Source organism: Oncorhynchus kisutch, unplaced genomic scaffold, assembly GCF_002021735.2.
Source record: "Oncorhynchus kisutch isolate 150728-3 unplaced genomic scaffold, Okis_V2 scaffold2936, whole genome shotgun sequence".
Taxonomy (NCBI): domain Eukaryota; kingdom Metazoa; phylum Chordata; class Actinopteri; order Salmoniformes; family Salmonidae; genus Oncorhynchus; species Oncorhynchus kisutch.
This window is the reverse complement of record NW_022264881.1, coordinates 1-21,655: the sequence shown is the minus strand read 5'-3', so window position 1 is coordinate 21,655 and position 21,655 is coordinate 1. Positions and strand designations below refer to the sequence as shown.

The 21,655-nt window shown below is 45.4% G+C and overlaps 1 protein-coding gene across 1 annotated transcript; it reads right to left on the bottom strand.

Moving 5' to 3' along the window:
• Nucleotides 1-10,226: 10,226 nt before the first annotated feature.
• LOC116371089 (putative glutathione-specific gamma-glutamylcyclotransferase 2) lies at nucleotides 10,227-17,928 on the bottom strand. Its single transcript, XM_031819990.1, has 3 exons — nucleotides 17,561-17,928; nucleotides 17,312-17,347; nucleotides 10,227-10,780 (listed from the first exon to the last, which is right to left on the bottom strand). Exons 1-3 carry the CDS (start codon nucleotides 17,693-17,695, stop codon nucleotides 10,301-10,303), a joined length of 651 nt encoding a protein of 216 aa, XP_031675850.1. The 5' UTR covers nucleotides 17,696-17,928; the 3' UTR covers nucleotides 10,227-10,300.
• Nucleotides 17,929-21,655: the final 3,727 nt, after the last annotated feature.

Sequence of the window (21,655 nt, the reverse complement as noted above, 5' to 3'; positions counted from 1 at the left end):
GGGAGAACCAAGGGCTATATCTGTTCCTGGTTCTAAATTTCTTAAATGGGGCATGTTTATTTAAGATGGTTAGGAAGGCAAAATTTTTAAAAATATCCAGGCATCCTCTATGACGAGGCATGAGATCAATACTCCTTCCAGGGATACCCCGGCCCAGTGCTCGATTAGAAAGGCCTGCTCGCAGAAGTGTTTCAGGGAGCGTTTTACAGTGATGCAGTGGAGGTTCGTCTGACCGCTGACCCATACGGATGCAGGCAATGAGCCAGTGGATCGCTGAAGATCTTGGTTGAAGACAGCAGAGGTGTATTTAGAGGGGAAGTTGCGTTAGGATGATTATCTATGAGGGTGCCCGTGTTTAAGGTTTTGGGGAGGTATCCTGTAGCGTTCATTGATTATTTGTGTCCGAGATTGGAGTGGCCATCCAAGTTTAGATTGGTAGGGCATGTGCTTGGGGTGTGTTAAGCATCGTTCCAGTTGTAGGTCCCTAGCCCAGCAACGAACTCTGAGATAGAATGGGGGGGGGGGCAATCAGTTCACATATGGTCTGTCCAGAGCACAGCTGGGGGCAGAGTGGTGGTCTTATAGCAGGCGGCAACGGTGAGAGACTTGTTTTTAGAGAGGTGGGATTTTTAAAGTAGAAGTTCAAATTGTTTGAGGTACAGACCTGGAGTCGTAGGACAGAACTCTGCAGGCTATCTTTGCAGCTAGATTGCAAACACCGCCCCCTTTGGCCAGTTCCTATCTTGTCTGAAATGTTGTAGTTTGCGAATTAAAATGTGCTGAGTTTTTTGGTGGGTTCTTCCTAAGCCAGGATTCGTACTACAGCAGCCTAGAACATCCGGGGTTGGCACGAGGTGTGGCTAAAGGCAGTGAATAGAACAAACTTAGGCGAGGCAGGCTTCTAATGTAACATGCATGAAACCCCAAGGCTATTACGGTTACAGAAGTCGTCAAAAGGAGCGGCGCCTGGGGAATAGCGGAGTGGAGCTAGGCACCTGCAGGGCCTGGACTTCACCTCTACATCGCCAGAGAACATGGAGGAAGATTAGAATAAGGGTACGGCTAAAAGCTATGAAATTGGTCGTCTAGAACGTCTGGAACATAGAGTAAAGGAGGTTTTCTGGGGGCGATAAAATAGCATCAAGGTATAATGTACAGACAAATGTATGGTAGGATGTGAATACAGTGGAGGTAAAACCTAGGTATTGAGTGATGAAGAGAGAGATATTGTCTCTAGAAACATCGTTGAAACCAGGAGATGTCATTGCATGTGTGGGTGGTGGAACTAATAGGTTGGATAAGGTATAGTGAGCAGGACTAGAGGCTCTACAGTGAAATAAGCCAATAAACACTAACCAGAACAGAAATGGACAAGACATATTGACATTAAGGAGAGGCATGCTTAGTCGAGTGATCAAAAGGGTCCGGTGAGTGGAGAGGTTGGTTGGTGATTTAGACAGCTAGCCAGGGCATCGGTAGCAAGCTAGCATAGGATGGAGGTCTGTTGTTAGCCACCTCCTGCGCTCCGTCAGTAGATTAGTGGGGTTCCGTGTGGTAGAGGGGATCAATCCAAATCACACAACAACAACAAAAATAAAAACAATAGATATAGTTATAGAGGCCCAAGAAGAAAACATAATAATAATAATAAATAAATAAATAAAAAATTATAAAAAAAATGTCCGATTGTCTATTCAGATAGCAGCCGGTAAGACAGCTAACGGTTAGCAGGCCGCAGATGGGCGTTCAGGTAACGTCGCGACGGAGGAGCCAGCCGAATAACTCCTTCGGGTAGATAACGTCGGCAGTCCAGTTGTGAAGGCCCGGTGGGGCTCCGCGAAGGCAGCAAAACGGGTCCGGATAGGCGACTGCAGCCCAGGTGCGATTGATGGAACTCAGGAGTGATTGACGGAGCTTGCTAGCTCCGGAACAATTGATGTTTGCTCCGGAATCGACGAAGACCGATAGTCACACGGATAGCAGCTAGCTAGCTGTGAGATCCGGGCATGAATGTCCAGAGAGCAGTCGAAATCCAGGGACATGGAGAGAAAAATTGGTCCGGTATGCTCCGCTCCGAGCCGCGCTGCGCCGTACAGAACTGGCGATAGACTTTCGAGCCAAAGGATAGCCGATGACCACAAACCGTGGTTAGCTGAACACCAACGACTTGCCAGTAAAGGAGCCAACTAGCTTCTGAACTAGCTTCTGGATTAGCTTCTGGCTAGTTTCAGGCCAGCCTCCTGGAGTTTCTGGCTAGCTTCTTGGAGGATTACAGATCTGAGGTAAATAATACTTTTTTATAAATATACATTGGTGAGGGCGGGTTGCAGGAGAGTGTTTTGAAGATGAGTTGATGGAAAATAAAAATAAAATGTATGTGAAAAAGTTGTAAATATATATATATACAGGACACGACAAGACGAGGACAAAAGACGTCTGAACTGCTATGCCACCTTGGAGACCGTATTGTCGGACGGGGTCACAGTGTCCCCCGATCCCCCCTTCTCAGCCTCCAGTATCTATGGTGCAATAGTTCATGTGCTGGGGGGCTGGGGGTCTGTTATATCTGATGTAATTCTCCTGTCTTATCAGGTGTCATGTGTGAATTTAAGTATGATCCCTCTAATTATCTCTCTTTCCCTTTCTCCCTCCCTGAGCCCTAGGACCATACCTCAGGACTAGGACCCAGGGTCGATATGAGATGAGTATGTAAACAAAGTGGCATAGTTAAAGTGGCTAGTGATACATGTATTACATAAAGATGCAGTATATGATATAAAGTACAGTATATATGTATACATATGAGATGAATAATGTAGGGTATGTAAACATTATATTAGGTAGCATTGTTTAAAGTGGCTAGTGATATATTTTACATCATTTCCCATCAATTCCCATTTTTAAAGTGGCTGGAGTTGAGTCAGTGTGTTGAGTCAGTGGTGGCTGTTTAACAGTCTGATGGCCTTGAGATAGAAGCTGTTTTTCAGTCTCTCGGTCCCAGCTTTGATGCACCTGTACTGACCTCGCCTTCTGGATGATAGCGGGGTGAACAGGCAGTGGCTCGGGTGGTTGTTGTCCTTGATGATCTTTTGGCCTTCCTGTAACATCGGGTGGTGTAGGTGTCCTGGAGGGCAGGTAGTTTGCCCCCGGTGATGCGTTGTGCAAACCTCACTACCCTCTGGATCTGGAGAGCCTTACAGTTGTGGGCAGAGCAGTTGCCGTACCAGGCGGTGATACAGCCTGCCAGGATGCTCTCGATTGTGCATCTGTAGAAGTTTGTGAGTGCTTTTGGTGACAAGCCAAATTTCTTCAGCCTCCTGAGGTTGACGATGCTGTCCGTGTGGGTGGACCAATTCAGTTTGTCTGTGATGTGTATGCCGAGGAACTTAAAACTTACTACCCTCTCCACAACTGTTCCATCGATGTGGATAGGGGGGTGTTCCCTCTGCTGTTTCCTGAAGTCCACAATCATCTCCTTAGTTTTGTTGACGTTGAGGTTATTTTCCTGACACCACACTCCGAGGGCCCTCACCTCCTCCCTGTAGGCAGTCTCGTCGTTGTTGGTAATCAAGCCTACCACTGTTGTGTCGTCCGCAAACTTGATGATTGAGTTGGAGGCGTGCGTGGCCACGCAGTCGTGGGTGAACAGGGAGTACAGGAGAGGGCTCAGAACCTTCCGGTTACTAGTCCAACACTCTAACCACTAGGCTACCCTGCCACCCCAATGACATCACAATACCCCATATCGACAAAGGAAAAACAAGTTTTTAGAAAAGTTGGCAAAAAAACCCAAAATATTACATTTACATAAGTATTCAGACCCTTTACTCAGTACTTTGTTAAAGCACCTTTGGCAGTGATTACAGCCTCAAGTCTTCTTGGGTATGACGCTACAAGCTTGGCACACCTGTATTTGGGGAGTTTCTCCCATTCCTCTCTGCAGATCCTCTCAAGTTCTGGCCGGTTTGGATGAGGTCCTGAGAGCTCTGGAGCAGGTTTTCATCAAAGATCTCTCTGTACTTTCATCCGTTCATCTTTCACTTGATCCTGACTAGTCTCCAAGTCCCTACGACTGAAAAACATCCCCACAGCATCATGCTTCACCGTAGGGATGGTGCCAGGTTTCCTCTGCTTGGCATTCAGGCCAAAGAGTTCAATCTTTGGCCTGAGAATCTTGCTTCTCAAGGTCTGAAATTCTTCAGGTGCCTTTTGGCAAACTCCAAGCGGGCTGTCATGTGCCTTTTACTGCGGAGTGGCTGCTGTCTGACCACTCTACCATAACGGCCTAATTGGTGGAGTGTTGCAGAGATGGTTGTCCTTCTGGAAGGTTCTCCCATCTCCACTGAGGAATTCTGGAGCTCTGTCAGAGTGACCATCGGGTTCTTGGTCACCTCCCTGACCAAGGCCCTTCCCCGACTGCTCAGTTTGGCCCAGGGGACCAGCTCTAGGAAGAGTCTTGGTGGTTCCAAACTTCTTCCATTTAAGAATGATGGAGGCCACTGTGTTCTTGGGGACGTTCAATGCTGCAGATTGTTTTTAGTACCCTTCCCCAGATCTGTGCCTCGACATAATCCTGTCTCGGGGATCTACGGACAATTCCTTCGACCTCATGGCTTGGTTTTTGCTCTGACATGCACTGTCAACTGTGGGACCTTATATAGACAGGTGTGTTCCTTTACAATCATGTCAAATCAATTGAATTTACCACAGGTGGACTCCAATCAAGTTGTAGAAACATCAAGGGTGATCAAATGGAAACAAGATGCACCTGAGCAAAATTGAGTCTCAGAGCAAAGGGTCTGAATACTTTAAAAAATGTACCCAAGAAATGTAAAAACCTGTTTTCGCTGTCATTATGGGGAATTGTGTCGATTGATTGACATTTTAAAAATTGAATCCATTTTAGAATAAGGCTGTAACTTTACAAAATGTGGAAGGGGCCTGAATACTTTTTGAAAACACTGTATGTGTATATAATTTATATATATAGTAAGTTTACATACACCATAGCCAAATACATTTAAACTCAGTTTCACAATTCCTGACATTTAATCCTCGTAAAAATTCGGTTTTAGGTCAGTTGAGATCACCACTTTATTTTAAGAATGTGAAATGTCAGAATAATAGTAGAGAGAATGATTTATTTCAGCTTGTATTTCTTTCATCACATTCCCAGTGGGTCAGAAATGTACATACACTCAATTAGTATTTGGTAGCATTGCCTTTAAATTGCTTAACTTGGGTCAAACGTTTCAGGTAGCCTTCCACAAGCTTCCCACAATAAGTTGGGTGAATTTTGGCTCATTCCTCCTGACAGAGCTGGTGTAACTGAGTCAGGTCTGTAGGCCTCCTTACTCACACACGCTTTTTCAGTTCTGCCCACAAATGTTCTATGGGATTGAGGTCAGGGCTTTGTGATGGCCACTCCAATACCTTGACTTTGTTGTCCTTAAGCCATTTTGCCACAACTTTGGAAGTATGCTTGGGGTCATTGTCCATTTGGAAGACCCATTTGTGACCAAGCTTTAACTTCCTGACTGATGTCTTGAGATGTTGCTTCAATATATCCACGTAATTTTCTCCCTCATGATGCCATCTATTTTGTGAAGTTCACCAGTCCCTCCTGCAGCAAAGTACCCCCACAACATGATGCTGCCACCCGTGCTTCACGGTTGGGATGGTGTTCTTCGGCTTGCAAGCCTCCCCCTTTTTCCTTCAAACATAACGATGGACATTATGGCGAAACAGTTCAGTTCTTGTTTCATCAGACCAGAGGACATTTCTCCAAAAAGTCCCCATGTGCAGATGCAAACTGTAGTCTGGCTTTTTATGGCAGTTTTGGAGCAGTGGCTTCTTCCTTGCTGAGCTGCCTTTCAGGTTATGTCTATATCGGTCTCGTTTTACTGTGGAAATAGATAATTTTGTACCCGTTTCCTCCATCCTCTTCACAAGGTCCTTTGCTGTTGTTCTGGGATTGATTTGCACTTTTCGCACCAAAGTACATTCATCTCGAGGAGACAGAACGCATCTCCTTCCTGAGCGGTATGATGGCTGCGTGGTCCAATGGTGTTTATACTTACGTACTATTGTTTGTACAGATGAACATGATACCTTCAGGCGTTTGGAAATGGCTCCCAAGGATGAACCAGACTTGTGGAGGTCAAAAAAGGTGGTCTTGGCAAATCTCTTTAGATTTTCGCATGATGTCAAGCGAAGAGGCACTGAGTTTGAAGGTAGGCCTTGAAATACATCCACAGGTACACCTCCAATTGACTCAAATGATGTCAGTTAGCCTATCAGAAGCTTCTAAAGCCATGGCATCATTTTCTGGAATTTTCCAAGCTGTTTAAAGGCGCAGTTAATTTCATGTATGTAAACTTCTAACCCACAGGAATTGTGATACAATTCATTCTAAGTGAAATAATCTGTCTGTAAAGAATTGTTGGAAAAGTTACTTGTGTCATGCGCAAAGTAGATGTCCTAACCTCCTTGCAAAAACTATAGTTTGTAGTTTGTTCACAAGAAATGTGTGGAGTGGTTGAAAAACAGGTTTTAATGACTACAACCTAAGTGTATGTAAACTTCCGACTTCAACTGTACATACTACCTCAATGCGTCAGTTTTGTTGCTAAATAACCAACCCGTCTACATGGACTGAAGAGTGAGACAGCTATTTAATATGACATCACTGGAGCGTGAGACAGGTTTAAATGACATCACTGGAGTGTGAGACAGGTTTAAATGACATCACTGGAGCGTGAGACAGGTTTAAATGACATCACTGGAGCGTGAGACAGGTTTAAATGACATCACTGGAGCGTGAGACAGGTTTAAATGACATCGCTGGAAAGTGAGAGATCTCGAACAGTAAACCAGTCCTTAGAGATAGGGCTAATGTCGCGTTCAAAACTACTGGGAATTTGTAAAAATATACGGTCAAATAATGACGTCAGTGAGCTCTAGAAAGAGGCCCGAGTTCCTGAGTTGGATGACCGTTCAAATCGATTTCTCCCCAGTCAGAGCTCGGTTTTTTTATCGAATTCCCAGTTGTTTTGAACGCAGCAAAAAGTAACACTGACCTGGCAGGTTTGGTACATATTCTAAAAACCCTGACCCAGCTCTGAACAGTCCTAACCCTAACCCAGCTCTGAACAGTCCCAACCCTGACCCAGCTCTGAACAGTCCCAACCCTGACCCAGCTCTGAACAGTCCCAACCCAGCTCTGAACAGTCCCAACCCTGACCCAGCTCTGAACAGTCCCAACCCTAACCCAGCTCTGAACAGTCCCAACCCTAACCCAGCTCTGAACAGTCCCAACCCTAACCCAGCTCTGAACAGTCCCAACCCTAACCCAGCTCTGAACAGTCCTAACCCTAACCCAGCTCTGAACAGTCCTAACTAACCCAGCTCTGAACAGTCCCAACCCTAACCCAGCTCTGAACAGTCCCAACCCTAACCCAGCTCTGAACAGTCCTAACTAACCCAGCTCTGAACAGTCCTAACCCTGACCCAGCTCTGAACAGTCCTAACCCTGACCCAGCTCTGAACAGTCCTAACCCTAACCCAGCTCTGAACAGTCCTAACTAACCCAGCTCTGAACAATCCTAACCCTAACCCAGCTCTGAACAGTCCTAACTAACCCAGCTCTGAACAGTCCTAACTAACCCAGCTCTGAACAGTCCTAACCCTAACCCAGCTCTGAACAGTCCCAACCCTAACCCAGCTCTGAACAGTCCCAACTAACCCAGCTCTGAACAGTCCTAACTAACCCAGCTCTGAACAGTCCTAACTAACCCAGCTCTGAACAGTCCCAACCCTAACCCAGCTCTGAACAGTCCCAACTAACCCAGCTCTGAACAGTCCCAACCCAGCTCTGAACAGTCCCAACTAACCAAGCTCTGAACAGTCCCAACTAACCCAGCTCTGAACAGTCCTAACTAACCCAGCTCTGAACAGTCCCAACCCTAACCCAGCTCTGAACAGTCCCAAACCCTAACCCAGCTCTGAACAGTCCCAACCCTAACCCAGCTCTGAACAGTCCCAACTAACCCAGCTCTGAACAGTCCCAACCCAGCTCTGAACAGTCCCAACTAACCAAGCTCTGAACAGTCCCAACTAACCAAGCTCTGAACAGTCCTAACTAACCAAGCTCTGAACAGTCCTAACTAACCCAGCTCTGAACAGTCCTAACCCTGACCCAGCTCTGAACAGTCCTAACCCTGACCCAGCTCTGAACAGTCCTAACCCTAACCCAGCTCTGAACAGTCCTAACTAACCCAGCTCTGAACAGTCCTAACCCTAACCCAGCTCTGAACAGTCCTAACTAACCCAGCTCTGAACAGTCCTAACTAACCCAGCTCTGAACAGTCCTAACCCTAACCCAGCTCTGAACAGTCCCAACCCTAACCTAGCTCTGAACAGTCCTAACTAACCCAGCTCTGAACAGTCCTAACTAACCCAGCTCTGAACAGTCCTAACCCTAACCCAGCTCTGAACAGTCCTAACCCTAACCCAGCTCTGAACAGTCCTAACTAACCCAGCTCTGAACAGTCCTAACCCTAACCCAGCTCTGAACAGTCCTAACTAACCCAGCTCTGAACAGTCCTAACTAACCCAGCTCTGAACAGTCCCAACTAACCCAGCTCTGAACAGTCCTAACTAACCCAGCTCTGAACAGTCCTAACTAACCCAGCTCTGAACAGTCCCAACCCTAACCCAGCTCTGAACAGTCCCAACTAACCCAGCTCTGAACAGTCCCAACCCAGCTCTGAACAGTCCCAACTAACCAAGCTCTGAACAGTCCCAACTAACCAAGCTCTGAACAGTCCTAACTAACCCAGCTTTGAACTGTCCCAACTAACCCAGCTCTGAACAGTCCTAACTAACCCAGCTCTGAACAGTCCCAACCCTAACCCAGCTCTGAACAGTCCCAACTAACCCAGCTCTGAACAGTCCCAACCCAGCTCTGAACAGTCCCAACTAACCAAGCTCTGAACAGTCCCAACTAACCCAGCTCTGAACAGTCCTAACTAACCCAGCTCTGAACAGTCCTAACCCTGACCCAGCTCTGAACAGTCCTAACCCTGACCCAGCTCTGAACAGTCCTAACCCTAACCCAGCTCTGAACAGTCCTAACTAACCCAGCTCTGAACAGTCCTAACCCTAACCCAGCTCTGAACAGTCCTAACTAACCCAGCTCTGAACAGTCCTAACTAACCCAGCTCTGAACAGTCCCAACTAACCCAGCTCTGAACAGTCCTAACTAACCCAGCTCTGAACAGTCCTAACTAACCCAGCTCTGAACAGTCCCAACCCTAACCCAGCTCTGAACAGTCCCAACTAACCCAGCTCTGAACAGTCCCAACCCAGCTCTGAACAGTCCCAACTAACCAAGCTCTGAACAGTCCCAACTAACCAAGCTCTGAACAGTCCTAACTAACCCAGCTCTGAACAGTCCCAACCCTAACCCAGCTCTGAACAGTCCCAACCCTAACCCAGCTCTGAACAGTCCCAACCCTAACCCAGCTCTGAACAGTCCCAACCCTAACCCAGCTCTGAACAGTCCCAACCCTAACCCAGCTCTGAACAGTCCCAACCCTAACCCAGCTCTGAACAGTCCTAACTAACCCAGCTCTGAACAGTCCTAACTAACCCAGCTCTGAACAGTCCTAACTAACCCAGCTCTGAACAGTCCCAACCCTAACCCAGCTCTGAACAGTCCCAACTAACCCAGCTCTGAACAGTCCCAACTAACCAAGCTCTGAACAGTCCCAACTAACCAAGCTCTGAACAGTCCCAACTAACCAAGCTCTGAACAGTCCTAACTAACCCAGCTCTGAACAGTCCCAACCCTAACCCAGCTCTGAACAGTCCCAACCCTAACCCAGCTCTGAACAGTCCCAACCCTAACCCAGCTCTGAACAGTCCCAACCCTAACCCAGCTCTGAACAGTCCCAACCCTAACCCAGCTCTGAACAGTCCCAACCCTAACCCAGCTCTGAACAGTCCTAACTAACCCAGCTCTGAACAGTCCTAACTCTAACCCAGCTCTGAACAGTCCTAACTCTAACCCAGCTCTGAACAGTCCCAACCCTAACCCAGCTCTGAACAGTCCCAACCCTAACCCAGCTCTGAACAGTCCTAACTCTAACCCAGCTCTGAACAGTCCTAACTCTAACCCAGCTCTGAACAGTCCTAACTCTAACCCAGCTCTGAACAGTCCCAACTAACCCAGCTCTGAACAGTCCCAACTAACCCAGCTCTGAACAGTCCTAACTAACCCAGCTCTGAACAGTCCTAACTAACCCAGCTCTGAACAGTCCTGGAGACAATCACATGACTGACAATCTACAGCATCCCTGCGATGGTTTACTGACACACATGTAGTAAGTGTGTGTGCTAGTCTCTTTCTAACCAGGTCTTCGAGAGAGAAGAGGTGTGTGTCTGAGTCTTCAGGGAGGAGGGTCCTCAGCGCCTCAGCCAATGAAAACAGGTATTCAGTGTTCCGTCCACTCGGTCCGACAGCATCTACAATCTGATTGGCTATCAGCTCCAGGGGGGCGGGACCCAGGTAGTCAGGGCTGTCATTAGAACCGATGTAGAGCAGAGCCTGGCTGGGTTCAGGGGGAGTGTCAGTGTGTCGTGTGGGGGTCACGGAGGGTCTGGGGTGAAAGTTCACTGCGATGACGCGGTACCCGCCCTTCTCCCGGTAGTCAAGGTAACACTTCACTTCCTGCTCTCGGCCAGACGGCAGCTTATATGCCACGCCCCAGACACAACCCTGAGAGAGTGAGAGAGAGAAGCCCAGTTATACCAGGCACGACCTTTACCAATGAAACTACCAGAGACCAGTCACTGCCAATAGCAGAAGGAGACACAGGAAGACATTCAGTGACTGTTGGCGGAGAAGAGCTCGGGTGACCAGAGCTCAGAAAGTCCCAGGTTTATGGAAATTAGCAGCGATACAACTGTGCAATAACTAAATCAGAGGAAGGAGGGTCTTGTTAGCTAGCTTTGACACTGTGCTGGATAGGCTAACAGCCAAAGAGACGCTGTGCTGGATATGCTGACAGCCAATGAGACGCTGTGCATGCTGTTTGGAAGCTACACTGACAAAGGGAGAACTGGCCAGCAGAGACAAGGGCAGAAGACAAATCTGAGGACATCTATATTAGAGGTCTGTAGTCTGGAATGAAAAATGATTTTAATAGTCACATGCGCTGAATACAACAGACCTGACAGTGAAATCCTTCTTATAAGCCCCTAACCAACAATTCAGTTTCAAAAATACGAATAAGAAATAAAAGGGAACAAGTAATTAAAGAGCAGAAGTAAAATAACAATAGCGAGGCTATATACAGAGGGTACCCGAACAGAGTCAATGTGGAGGCTATATACAGGGGGTACCGGAACAGAGTCAATGTGCGGGGGCACCGGTTAGTCGAGGTAAAATGTACAGTTGAAGTCAGAATACACCTTAGCCAAATACATTTAAACTCAGTTTCACAATTCCTGACATTTAATCCTAGTAAAAATTCCCTGTCTTAGGTCAGTTAGGATCCCCACCTAATTTTAAGAATGTGAAATGTCAGAATAATAGTAGAGAGAATGATTTATTTCAGCTTGTATTTCTTTCATCACATTCCCAGTGGGTCAGAAGTTTACATATACTAATTGAGTGTTTGGTAGTATTGCCTTGAAATTGTTTAACTTGGGTCGAACGTTTCGGGTAGCCTTCCACAATAAGTTGGGTGAATTTTGTTCCATTCCTCCTGACAGAGCTGGTGTAACTGAGTCAGGTTTGTAGGCCTCCTTGCTCGCATACACTTTTTCAGTGATGTCCACTCCAATACCTTGACTTTGTTGTCCTTAAGCCATTTTGCCACAAACTTTGAAAGTATGCTTGGGGTCATTGTCCATTTGGAAGACCCATTTGAGACCAAGTTTTTGGAGCAGTGGCTTATTCCTTGCTGAGTGGCCTTTCAGGTTATGTCGATATAGGACTCGTTTCACTGCGGATATAGATACTTTTGTACCTGTTTCCTCCAGCATCTTCACAAGGTTCTTTGCTGTTGTTCTGGGATTGATTTGGTCCCATCTTGCTATACTTGCGTACTATTGTTTGTACAGATGAACGTGGTACCTTCAGGCGTTTGGAAATTGCTCCCAAGGATGAACCAGACTTGTGGAGTTCTACAAATATTTTTCTGAGGTCTTGCCTGATTTCTTTACATTTTCCCATGATGTCAAGCAGAGGCACTGAGTTTGAAGGTAGGCCCTGAAATACATCCACAGGTACACCTCCAATTGACTCAAATTATGTCAATTAGCCTATCAGAAGGTTCTAAAGCCATGACATCATTTTCTGGAATTTTCCAAGCTGTTTAAAGACACAGTCAACTTAGTGTATGTAAACTTCTGACCCACTGGAATTTTGATACAGTGAATTATAAGTTAAATAATCTGTCTGTAAACAATTGTTGGAAAAATTACTTGTGTCATGCACAAAGTAGCTGTCCCAAACCAACTTGCCAAAACTATAGTTAGTTAACAAGAAATTAGTGGAGTGGTTGAAAAACAAGTTTTAATGACTCCAACCTAAGTGTATGTAAACTTTAGACTTCAACTGTACATGTTGGTTATTAAAGTGACTATACATAGATAATAACAGAGAGTAGCAGTGGCGTAAAAGAAGGGGTGGGGGGGATGGGCAATGCAAATAGTCTGGGTAGCCATTTGATTAGATGTTCAGGAGTCATATGGCTTGGGGGTAGAAGCTGCTTCGAACCTTGGACCTAGACTGTTACTGGAACAGTGTTGCTTCTATCCCTCTTACCTTCCACTCCACAAAAGACGCCGTCCTTGCAGAGCAAGTGAAACAACTACTTCATAATGCCGCCGGAGGAGATGACTGATGTTTTACGGGCTCCTAACCAACTGTGTTATTTTTTACATTGTTTTGTAACTCAATTTGTACATAATGTTGCTGCTTCCGTCTCTTATGACTGAAAAGAGCTTCTGGGCATCAGAATAGCGATTACCTACCTCTAACTAGACCAAATCTCCATCATCAATGTGAAGAAAAGACAGAGGAAAAGGGGGAGGAGGGCGGGGTGCCTTGTAAGAATTTGCCGACGAGTAGGTAAACCACCACTTCCCTCCGTATTACTGGCCAACGTGCAGTCATTGGAAAACAAACTGGAAGATCTACGATTAAGACTATCATACCAACAGTGTATTAAAAGGGGCGGCAGGGTAGCCTAGCGGTTAGAGTGTTGGACTAGTAACTGAAAGGTTGCAAGTTCAAATTCCCGAGCTGACAAGGTACAAATCTGTCGTTCTGCCCCTGAACAGGCAATTAACCCACTGTTCCTAGACCAGTTAACCCACTGTTCCTAGGCCGTCATTGAAAATAAGAATTTGTCCTTAACTGATTTGCCTAGTTAAATAAAGGTAAAATAAATAAAAAACTAATATCTTATGTTTCACCAAGACGTGGCTGAATGACGACACGGATAATATAGAGGGATTTTCCATGCATCGGCAGGACAGAGCAGCTACGTCAGGTAAGACGAGGGGCAGGGGTGTGTGTATTTGTCAATAACTGCTGGTGAGCGATGTCTAGTATTAAAGAAGTCTCGAGGTATTGCTCACCTTGAGTACCTCATGATAAACTGTAGACCACACTATCTACCAAGAGAGTTCTCATCTATAGTATTCGTAACCGTCTACTTACCACCACAAACCGATGCTGAAACTAAGACTGCACTTAACAAGCTGTATAAGGCCATAAGCAAACAACTCTAGACCACCCTTACTCCATACACAGACGCATACAAAGCTCTCTCTCACTCTCCATTTGGCCAATCTGACTATAATTCTATCCTCCTGATTCCTGCTTACAAGCAAAAACTAAAGCAGGAAGCACCAGTGACTCGCTCAATACGGAAGTGGTCAGATGACTCAGATGCTACGCTACAGGACTGTTTTGGTAGCACAGACTGGAATATGTTCCGGGATTCATCCAATGGCATTGAGGAGTAAACCACCTCAGTCACCGGCTTCATCAATAAGTGCATCGACAATGCCGTCCCCACAGTGACCGTACGTACATTTCTCAACCAGAAGCCATGGATTACAGGCAACATCTGCACCGAGCTAAAGGCTAGAGCTTCCACTTTGAAAGGCTGGTCATGGCTCACATCAACGCCACCATGCCGGAAACCCTAAACCCACTCCAATTCGCATACCGCCCCAACAGATCATGCAATCTCAATCGCACTCCACACTGCCCTTTCCCACCTGGACAACAGGAACACCTATGTGAGAATGCTGTTCATTGGCGACAGCTCAGCATTCAACACCATAGTGCCCACAAAGCTCATCACTAAGCTAAGGACCCTGGGACTAAACACCTCCCTCTGCAACTGGAACCTGGACTTCCTGACAGGCCGCACCCAAGTGGCAAGGGTAGGCAACAACACACGCTGATCCTCAACACTGGTGCATGCCTAGTCCCCTCCTGTACTCCCTGTTCACCCATGACTGCGTGGCCAAGCACAACTCCATCATTAAGTTTGCTGACGATACAACAGTAGTATGCTTGATCACAGACAATGATGAGACAGCCTATAGGGAGGAGGTCAGAGACCTCAACCTCTACCTCAATGTGAAAAAGACAAAGGAGCTGATTGTGGACAACAGGAAAAGGATGGCCCAACAGGCCCCCATTAACATCGACGGGACTGGAGTGGAGCGGGTCGAGAGTTTCAAGTTCCTTGGTGTCCATGTCACTAACTAACTATCATGGTCCAAACACACCAAGACAGTCGTGGAGAGGGCACGACAACACCTTTTCCCCCTCAGAGGAAACTGAAAAGATTTGGCATGGGTCCCCAGAACCTCACGGCCCAGTACATCACTTGGGCCAAGCTTCCTGACACCCGGGACCTATATACTAGGCGGTGTCAGAGGGAGGCCTAAAAAATGGTGAAAGACTCCAGTCACCCAAGTCATAGACTGTTCTCTCTACTACCTCACGGCAAGCGGTACCAGAGCGCCAAGTCATAGACTGTTCTCTCTGCTACCGCACGGCAAGCGGTACCAGAGCGCCAAGTCATAGACTGTTCTCTCTGCTACCGCACGGCAAGCGGTACCAGAGCGCCAAGTCATAGACTGTTCTCTCTGCTACCGCACGGCAAGCGGTACCAGAGCGCCAAGTCATAGACTGTTCTCTCTGCTACCGCACGGCAAGCGGTACCTGAGCGCCAAGTCATAGACTGTTCTCTCTGCTACCGCACGGCAAGCGGTACCAGAGCGCCAAGTCATAGACTGTTCTCTCTGCTACCGCACGGCAAGCGGTACCAGAGCGCCAAGTCATAGACTGTTCTCTCTGCTACCGCACGGCAAGCGGTACCTGAGCGCCAAGTCATAGACTGTTCTCTCTGCTACCGCACGGCAAGCGGTACCTGAGCGCCAAGTCTCGGACCAAATAGCTCCTTAACAGCTTCTACCCCCAAGCCATAATACTGCTACTCAATTAATCAAATGGCTACCCGGACTATTTACATTGTCCCCCCCTTCCCTTTGTTTTTACACTGCTGCTAACTTTCTTTCTTGAACTGCATTGTTGGTTAATAAAGGCTTGTAAGTCAGCATTTCACTGTCAGGTCTACTACACCTGTTGTATTCAGCATTTCACGGTAAGGTCTACTACACCTGTTGTATTCAGCATTTCACGGTAAGGTCTACTACACCTGTTGTATTCAGCATTTCACGGTAAGGTCTACTACACCTGTTGTATTCAGCATTTCACGGTAAGGTCTACTACACCTGTTGTATTCAGCATTTCACGGTAAGGTCTACTACACCTGTTGTATTCAGCATTTCACGGTAAGGTCTACTACACCTGTTGTATTCAGCATTTCACGGTAAGGTCTACTACACCTGTTGTATTCAGCATTTCACGGTAAGGTCTACTACACCTGTTGTATTCAGCATTTCACGGTAAGGTCTACTACACCTGTTGTATTCAGCATTTCACGGTAAGGTCTACTACACCTGTTGTATTCAGCATTTCACGGTAAGGTCTACTACACCTGTTGTATTCAGCATTTCACTGTGAGGTCTACTACACCTGTTGTATTCAGCATTTCACTGTAAGGTCTACTACACCTGTTGTATTCAGCATTTCACTGTAAGGTCTACTACACCTGTTGTATTCAGCATTTCACGGTAAGGTCTACTACACCTGTTGTATTCAGCATTTCACGGTAAGGTCTACTACACCTGTTGTATTCAGCATTTCACTGTAAGGTCTACTACACCTGTTGTATTCAGCATTTCACTGTAAGGTCTACTACACCTGTTGTATTCAGCATTTCACGGTAAGGTCTACTACACCTGTTGTATTCAGCATTTCACGTAAGGTCTACTACACCTGTTGTATTCAGCATTTCACTGTAAGGTCTACTACACCTGTTGTATTCAGCATTTCACGGTAAGGTCTACTACACCTGTTGTATTCAGCATTTCACGGTAAGGTCTACTACACCTGTTGTATTCAGCATTTCACTGTGAGGTCTACTACACCTGTTGTATTCAGCATTTCACGGTAAGGTCTACTACACCTGTTGTATTCAGCATTTCACGGTAAGGTCTACTACACCTGTTGTATTCAGCATTTCACGGTAAGGTCTACTACACCTGTTGCATTCGGCATTTCACTGTAAGGTCTACTACACCTGTTGTATTCAGCATTTCACGGTAAGGTCTACTACACCTGTTGTATTCAGCATTTCACTGTAAGGTCTACTACACCTGTTGTATTCAGCATTTCACTGTAAGGTCTACTACACCTGTTGTATTCAGCATTTCACTGTAAGGTCTACTACACCTTTTGCATTCAGCATTTCACTGTAAGGTCTACTACACCTGTTGTATTCAGCATTTCACGGTAAGGTCTACTACAGCTGTTGTATTCGGCATTTCACGGTAAGGTCTACTACACCTGTTGTATTCAGCATTTCACTGTAAGGTCTACTACACCTGTTGTATTCAGCATTTCACTGTAAGGTCTACTACACCTGTTGTATTCAGCATTTCACTGTAAGGTCTACTACACCTTTTGCATTCAGCATTTCACTGTAAGGTCTACTACACCTGTTGTATTCAGCATTTCACGGTAAGGTCTACTACAGCTGTTGTATTCGGCACATGGGGTGGCAGGTAGCCTAGTGGTTAGAGTGTTGGACTAGTTGCCATGTCACACCACCACACACACACAGGTGTAAGTAACTATGTGGCAGCTCACCTCTGGGTCCTCCACCAGAGTCACGACTCGGCCAGGCTGAAAAGAGAAGACAGGGAGGAGCTGATTGAGCTTTAATAAATACAACCTTTAGAGGTCAACAGCATTGAGCCTCCAGTCACCGTATTACAGTTCAGGTTCTGTAGAGCAGTTATGTAGCTAGCTGGATATCACCAATAGTCAACATAGACTGTTACTTAATAATCAACTTACACTCCCTTCACTAGTCAACCATACAGATAGATACGTCACCTTGCCTGGCACTCCCCTGTGGTCGGTGCTGTCTTGCCAGAAGCGCCGGCTGAAGCCTATAATGTATCCGATCCGCTTCTCCTCATAGGGAAAATCCACCTTCCAGATCAGAGAGCCATAACCGAACACCCACATAGCTACTGTACCTGCTCCTCCACCTGGCTGGATAACTGTCGCACCTCACGTAGCGTGTACTGTCAAACATTTAGTTTTTAGCACTATACACCACCATCTTTTCTGTTAATGGCAGCTAATACTGTACTGCATTCACAACGGAGCTTGTAGAGAAATGCTATTTCTTATGTAGGTGACCAAACTATTGTTAAGGGGGGGCTACAACTCAGAGTTGAGCCTGTGGGGTCCCCTACAGGATAGCTCCCGCATTACACTAATGGCCAAAACCAGCGCACACACATGATCTCCTTTGTCTCTTAACATTGTGTGCCCGAAGAGGATTCTACGATGACGGACAGATAACTGAGCCAATGGCGGAAGACTACAGACTACACCCCAGCTGAACCAATCCAAAGATCCGATCTTCCAGAATCAACCTACTTTCTTTTCTATATATTAGTGGTGTACTGATTGTAACGGTCTCTTCTTCGTCTGCGTTTCCGTACGAACCAGCGGGAGAGCCGTAATTACGCTGTTCTAGATATCTTCACTCTGAATAAACTGTAGCTTGTCATACAATTTACCACCTTGTCTGAATCGATCCTTGACCGACTCGCCCGTCTACATATCCAATTTCTAACAAGCTCAATGTCGCGACCAGCTACTTCTATCTCAAGCAACCAGAAACTCGTCACGTGATAGTCAGACAGAACTTGCAAGCACAGACTTTCCTTGCCAGGCATTAGTAATCAATCATCATCAAATTCAATCTGCACGCAAAATCAAGTCAAAGTTTAATCGTCACGTGCACAGGATACAGTAGGGGTGTAATCATTATGCCGATTCTGTTGCAAAACGTTTCTGTATCTGTGACATGGGCAGCGCCAATGAGAAAGGTTACATGCATATAATAATGCGATTATTGTGGATAGTCGGATTAATATAATAGTTGATTAAAACGTTTACATGCTTTGCAAGAACGACTTGCCTAATAATCCCGTTTACATGGACACATCTGAAATCAGGCTACATAATGCTACTCTGATAAATACAGAACATCGCCAATCAAAATAAATGTTCTACCATAGCGACAACGGTATATGATAACTATTTCTAAAACATACTTTCAGTTGTTCCGAACTCACTTTACTCGCGCTAGAGGGAAGCTTGCTCTACTGAAGAACATGGACTACTTTAAAATGGAGATAGCCTCAATGAGTTTGTTTATATGACCAGGAATCATTTTATATTAAATTGATTATGGCAGAAGGCAGATTATACAATAGTCATGTTAGCACCTTACTCTGCTTGTCTTAATTGCCATAAGGACAAAATCGAAGCATACACTGGTTAAAACACCTGGTTTTCTGAGCAATCTATCAAATTATTAGGACATGTAAACACCTTAAATACACTGATGGGACGCCAATTAAGGTGTTTACATGTCCTAATAATCGTCATAAATTTACATACACCTTAGCCAAATGCATTTAAACTCAGTTTTTCACAACTCCTGACATTAATCCTAATTAAAATCCCCTGTCTTAGGTCAGTTAAGATCACCACTTTATTTTAAGAATGTGAATGTCAGAATAATTAGCAGAGAGAATAATTTATTTAGCTTTTATTTCTTTCATCACATTCCAAGTGGGTCAGAAATTTACATACACTCAATTAGTATTTGGTAGCATTGCCTTTAAAATGGTTTAACTTGGGGTCAAACGTTTTGGGCGGTGTTCCACAAGCTTCTCACAATAAAATTGGGTGAATTGTGGCCCATTCCTCCTGACACAGCTGGTTGTAACAGTCAGGTTTGTAGGCCTCCTTGCTCACACATGCTTTTTCAATTCTGCCCACAAATGTTCTATGGGATTGAGGTCAGGGCTTTGTGATGGCCACTCCAATACCTTGACTTTGTTGTCCTTAAGCCAGTTTGCCACAACTTTGGAAGTATGCTTGGAGTCATTGTCCATTTGGAAGACCCATTTTGCAACCAAGCTTTAACTTCCTGACTGATGTCTTGAGATGTTGCTTCAATATATCCATATAATTTTCTCCCTCATGATGCCATCTATTTTGTGAAGTGCACCAATCCCTCATGCAGCAAAGCACCACCACAACATGATGCTGCCACCCCGTGCTTCACGGTTGAGATAGTGTTCTGTGGCTTGCAAGCCTCCCCCTTTTCCTCCAAACATAACGATGGTCATTATGGCCAAAAAAGTTCCATTTTTGCTTCCATCCGGACGAGAGGACATTCCTCCAAAAATACGATCTTTGTCCCATGTGCAGTTGGCAAACGAAGTTTGGGATGTTTACTTTCGGTTTGGAGCAGTGGCTTCTTTCCTTGCTGAGAGACTTTCAGGTTGTCGAATAGGACTCTTTTTACTGTGGATATAGATACTTTTGTACCTGTTTTCTCCAGCATCTTCACAAGGTCCTTTGCTGTTGTTCTGGGATTGATTTGCACATTTCGCACCAAAGTACGTTCATCTCTATCTAGGAGACAGAATGCGTCGTCTTCCTGAGCGGTATGACGGCTGCGTGGTCCCATGGTGTTTATACTGAACGTGGTACCTTCAGGCGTTTGGAAATTGCTTCCAATGATGAACCAGACTTGTGAAGGCCTACAATTTTTTTTCTGAGGTCTTGGCTGATTTCTTTAGATTTTCCCATGATGTCAAGCAAAGAGGCACCGAGTTTAAAGGTAGGCCTTGAAATACATCCACAGGTACACCTCCAATTGAGTCAAAACATGTCAATTAGCCTAACAGAAGCTTCTAAAGCCATGACATAATTTTCTTGAATTTACAAGCTGTTTAAAGGCACAGTCAATTTAGCATCTGTAAACTTCTGACCCACTTGAATTGTGATAGAGTGAAATGTGAAATGAAAGTGAAATAATCTGTCTTTAAACAATTGTTGGAAATTGTTGGAAAAATTAAGTATTTGTCCTAACCGACTTGTCAAAACTATAGTTTGTTAACAACAAATGTGTGGAGTGGTTGAAAAACGAGTTTTAATGACTCCAACTAAGTGTATGTAAACTTCTGACTTCAACTGTATGTACATGTAGGTAGAGTTAAAGTGACTGTACATAGGGGCGGCAGGGTAGCCTAGTGGTTAGAGCGTTGGCCTAGTAACTGAAAGGTTGCAAGTTCAAATCCCCGAGCTGACAAGGTCTGTCGTTCTGCCCCTGAACAGGCAGTTAACCCACGTCATTGAAAATAAGAATTTGTTCTTAACTGACTTGCCTTGTAAAATAAAAAATAGATAATTACAGAGAGTAGCATCAGTGTAAAAGAGGGGGGGGCAATGCAAATAGTCTGGGTAGCAATTTCATTAGATGTTCAGGAGTCTTATGGCTGGGGGTAGAAGCTGTTTAGACACCTCTGGATCTAGACTTGGTGCTCCGGTACGCTTGCCGTGCGGTAGCAGAGAGAACAGTTCATGACTAGGGTGGCTGGAGTCCTTGACAACTTTTTTGGTCCTTCCTCTGACCCCGCCAGGTATAGAGGTCCTGGATGGCAGGAAGCTTGGCCCCAGTGATGTACACACTACCCTCTGTACCAGCAGCAGTGATGCTCTCGAAGGTGCAGCTGTAGAACCTTTTGAGGATCTGAGGACCCATGCTAAATCTTTTCAGTCTCCTGAGGGGGAATTGGTTTGTCGTGCTCTCTTCACGACTGTCTTTGTGTGCTTGGACCATGTTAGTTGGTGATGTGGACACCAATGAACTTGAAGCTCTCAACACAATAGGATAGAGTATATAAAATTATGAAATGTGCTTTGTCAAGTGTTTATTCTTATTAAAAGTAATAAACACACACACACTCAGTTGAGCTAATTATTTAAAAATACAATAATCAATTAATGATAGTGGGAAATAAATATTGTATTTCAGTAATCAATCATTGTTGAAAGTAGAAAGAGAAATGCATGGCATAATGCTACTGGGAGCTGGAACACTACTACATTTTC

What these genes read in the sequence shown, in the direction of transcription:
- LOC116371089 (XM_031819990.1), bottom strand. Translation starts at nt 17,695, where the DNA reads ATGTGGGTGTTCGGTTATGGCTCTCTGATCTGGAAGGTGGATTTTCCC. An exon ending in ACAGGGGAGTGCCAGGCAAG is followed by an intron (nt 17,348 to 17,560) that starts GTGACGTATCTA and finishes TTCTCTTTTCAG; the next exon opens with CCTGGCCGAGTCGTGACTCT. An exon ending in CTCTGGTGGAGGACCCAGAG is followed by an intron (nt 10,781 to 17,311) that starts GTGAGCTGCCAC and finishes TCACTCTCTCAG; the next exon opens with GGTTGTGTCTGGGGCGTGGC.